Below are 4,083 nucleotides of genomic sequence, written 5' to 3' on the forward strand. Positions count from 1 at the left end.
CGTCCATCGACGCGTCAAATCATTTCATTTCTTTGACTTTGTCTTCTCCGATTTACTGTTTTAGATCTTTTAAATCGAGGATCACACTCGTACGTTATTAGTTAATATTATTATTTTCTTAATATATTTAGTCGCCGTTATTAATAAAATTAATGACAATTATTGTAAATTATAAAAAAAAAGGAATCCGAGTTGTATTAAAGGGCGATAGAAAAGGCGTTCAAGAACTGAAGCTTGATTTTGTTTTTCTCCAAAAGCGCGTACTGTTTCCGTACATTGGAATGTTTATAAGTAAACGTCTTGGATGAATATAGTTAACGCGTGGTAGATTGTTCGTTGGTAGCGGGTGGACAGAGGGCGGAATTGAAGTTAATTTAATTTAGAGCGTCGCCTGGTCTCATGTCATTCCGTTCATGGTATTAACTTGGGTGCAGGCTAGCATGAGAATGTCCCTTTTCTCCTTGGGGAACCTGAGTTCTCTGCCCGCTAAACGGGCGGCCTCCAGCTCGCTCTCGGCCGCGGCCAGCTCTCGGGCGATGACACCGGGCGTCTCCTGCTCGCGGGCGATCCAATCCAGCGCCATCTGCGACCGCATGTCGTCGTCCAGCGCGCGGTGGCTGTAGTGCGCCACTACTTCTTGCCGGGAGCACTGGCGCTCGCGCATGGCCTTCAGAGAACCGTTCCAGTGCAGAAGCTGGAAGACCGTCATCAACTCTTGGAACTCCAGCATCGTGCGACCCTTGTTCGCCTCCAACATGAACCGGAACGCCTCGATGCCGCTGTTACTGTCGTCCGCGTCGTCCGATCCTCCCTATGAGCAAAAATCAAAACGACAAAAACGTTATTTCTCGTGATCTTGCCGCGCTGTAGCGGTATCCCTTCCTTCTGACCCACGACAACCCGAAGACCAATACTCCCCCCGCCCATCATATACGTACATATCGATTACATTTTAAATTTAAATCTGCCCCTAAATGTAAGCGTTCCCTCTTTACAAGAAAGCGATACTGTTGCAACATTTCTACAGGCGCCAGTAGATAAAAAATAGGGCCTGATAACCATTGATATGAAATACCAGTATCGAACTAAATATATAAAGGTTTATTAGACGGTTTTTATTTTGACCAGAGCGTTTTCGTTTCTTATTTATAGAAAGTTGTAGATTTGTGAGCCACCCTTTCCGAGTTGAAAGAAGAGAAAAAAACTGGGTAGCCCGGATCCCTTCCGCGTCTCTTGGTATGCGAAAATAAATATATCAACAATATGTTAATGAAAATGGCCGTCGCTCAAAGGAGAAGAAGAACGGGGGTTTATATTTTTGGACAAAGAGGTCCCGGTGAAGGGGAACCAGGAAGCGTTTAGCCGTCAGCCAGTTCGCCCCCTTCGCCTGGAAGCGAGAAGCCAATGAATCGGTTGCTCTGTCTGCCGCTTGACAAACCACTGGCCGAATTGGAAAGCCGCCATTCTAAACACCTCACCACCGGAAAAAGAAGCGAGCGGGTAATTGATAAATGTCGCCGATATTCGCCGGAAAAAAGATCCAAAGAATGAGAGAAAGAACTCGTTACGATCTCACTCGACGTGCTTGCCAAAGCCGGACGAGAAGGTCTAGTCCGCGTGACCGATACTAGCCGCCTTTATTCCTAGTGTTCCGTGATCGGACACTCGCGGCCTAAAGTCGCTACAACCGGTAATAGCGAGGAAGGAATAACAAGTTCACCAAGAAGTCGATATTATGTTTTCGTCGGCCAGTCAACGGGGCCGCCTTACGAAATCATTATTAAGAATTACATTTGCATCGAAATTTTCCGTTCAAACCATTTTTACACGAGGCTCATAAAGCCTGGTTCTAGACATATTATAGTAAATCGAAGTTTACTTTTTTAAACCAATTTTTGTAAACCTCGTCTGTAGAAGGTATTAGCCTCTTGTTCACGACTGCTACTAAAATATTCTTACGGTACAACAGCCTGAAATATTTCCCTACGTAATGTAATTTATAATTCATAAGTTTCAGCATGAAATAAGGAAATTCTAAAATAGTTTTGGCTCTACCATTTTATATTTATATTTATATTTGCTTAGACAAAATAGTAGGAATGCATCGATATATCGGTAACCGATATATCTACCTACTTTAAAAACTTTTAAAAATAAGAAAATTATCGATTAACTATCTAATGATAATATTTTATTTGATTGGCCGCGCCACGTACGCCAGACTCGGAAGTTAGATCATACCATTTTTTAGACAGGGGGTTACGAGTGTAAACAAATAAAAAACAACGATATTCGATTTGTGATAGAAAATATCTATCAAGTAAAATGAAAAGAAACATATTCGGATATGCTCTTGCAAACCTTTTTTCATGAAAAATTAGAAAATGGTATAACAGTGCACTGAACCGTCTTTTACAATGATTTTATCATATACACCATTGTTATGATAGGTTACTTTGTTAATTACCGCCGATATTATCGGCTGTACCCATATCGGTGTATCCCTACAAAATAGTGCCTGAAATAACACCAAAGAAATATCCAAAGTCATAGTTTTATATCTTTTTATGAAATACATTTATTTTTGATGATAAATAAAAACAAATATATTCAATGGTCAAACCTGGGCAGTGATGGGCACCGCTCCTCTCATTGTGAGCGCTTTTGTTATTATGAACGAAATTGACCTTCAAAATGTTTTTTTTTTAAAGCGCGAAACGAACATGAGAGGAGCGCATATTTCAGCGCTCAAAAAAGAACGAAAAGAGAGGAGCGCCTATTTTACCGCTCAAAAATTCGTGAGTGGGAGCGGATATTATGCGGTGAATGAGCTAAGCGGCTCTTTGACGAAAATGCCCAACAATGAACATGGCGGGTGGATAGGTGACTCTTCAAATATGTTTTTTTTTGCTTGGAAATTATTGTATGACCCACAACGTGATAGAGAATTCACTAACATTTAAGGAAGTATGAACTAAATTAAAATGCTAACACCATTTACAACTTTTGTTTAACGTAACCATAGAAATAGAAATGAGACTAGAACCACTGCGCTATCCGGTAATCTTAAGGAAAACGGTTAGGCTAGAAGGCTGCCATGAGATTGGAATCGCTACTAATCCACGCAGGAATGCGCCATCAATTAAAAAAAAACTAAAACTTAATTTTTTTTTAAATATATGGCGTGCTCTCACAAAGAATACTGGCAATTCCACTCTCATGGCAGCCTTCTTACTCGTACATCTCACCACAATCTCATCATAATACCCTAGTCCACCATAAACATGTAAGTTCGTAATACCCTAGTCTAAATGTAAGTTCCTAATACCCTAGTCCACCATAAACATGTAAGTTCCTAATACCCTAGTCCACCATAAACATGTAAGTTCCTAATACCCTAGTCCACCATAAACATGTAAGTTCCTAATACCCTAGTCCACCATAAACATGTAAGTTCCTAATACCCTAGTCCACCATAAACATGTAAGTTCCTAATACCCTAGTCCCCCATAAACATGTAAGTTCCTAATACCCTAGTCCCCCATAAACATGTAAGTTCCTAATACCCTAGTACCCCATAAACATGTAAGTTCCTTATACCCTAGTCCACCATAAACATGTAAGTTCCTAATACCCTAGTCCACCATAAACATGTAAGTTCCTAATACCCTAGTCCACCATAAACATGTAAGTTCCTAATACCCTAGTCCACCATAAACATGCAAGTTCATAATACCCTAGTCCACCATAAACATGTAAGTTCCTAATACCCTAGTCCACCATAAACATGTAAGTTCCTAATACCCTAGTCCACCATAAACATGTAAGTTCATAATACCCTAGTCCACCATAAACATGTAAGTTCATAATACCCTAATCCCCCATAAACATGTAAGTTCCTAATACCCTAGTCCACCATAAACATGTAAGTTCCTAATACCCTAGTCCACCATAAACATGTAAGTTCATAATACCCTAGTCCCCCATAAACATGTAAGTTCATAATACCCTAGTCCACCATAAACATGTAAGTTCCTAATACCCTAGTCCACCATAAACATGTAAGTTCCTAATACCCTAGTC

General features: G+C 40.3%; 1 protein-coding gene across 1 annotated transcript; it reads right to left on the bottom strand.

Moving 5' to 3' along the window:
- Positions 1–336: 336 nt before the first annotated feature.
- On the bottom strand, positions 337–2,653 carry lft (Limb expression 1 family member lowfat). The gene is made up of 2 exons (XM_090179422.1): positions 2,624–2,653; positions 337–811 (listed from the first exon to the last, which is right to left on the bottom strand). The coding sequence occupies exons 1-2, from the start codon at positions 2,651–2,653 to the stop codon at positions 398–400; spliced, it is 444 nt and encodes a 147-aa protein (XP_090035548.1). The 3' UTR covers positions 337–397.
- Positions 2,654–4,083: the final 1,430 nt, after the last annotated feature.

This window comes from Leiobunum rupestre, chromosome 6, assembly GCF_980474605.1.
Source record: "Leiobunum rupestre chromosome 6, qqLeiRupe1.1.hap1, whole genome shotgun sequence".
In the NCBI taxonomy this organism is placed as follows: domain Eukaryota; kingdom Metazoa; phylum Arthropoda; class Arachnida; order Opiliones; family Sclerosomatidae; genus Leiobunum; species Leiobunum rupestre.

Bases quoted from the DNA above. Each gene is read 5' to 3' on its own strand.
- lft (XM_090179422.1), bottom strand. From the start codon at position 2,653: ATGAGAGGAGCGGTGCCCATCACTGCCCAG. The intron at 812-2,623 runs GTTTGACCATTG...TTTTGCTCATAG, and splicing joins CGGTGCCCATCACTGCCCAG to GGAGGATCGGACGACGCGGA.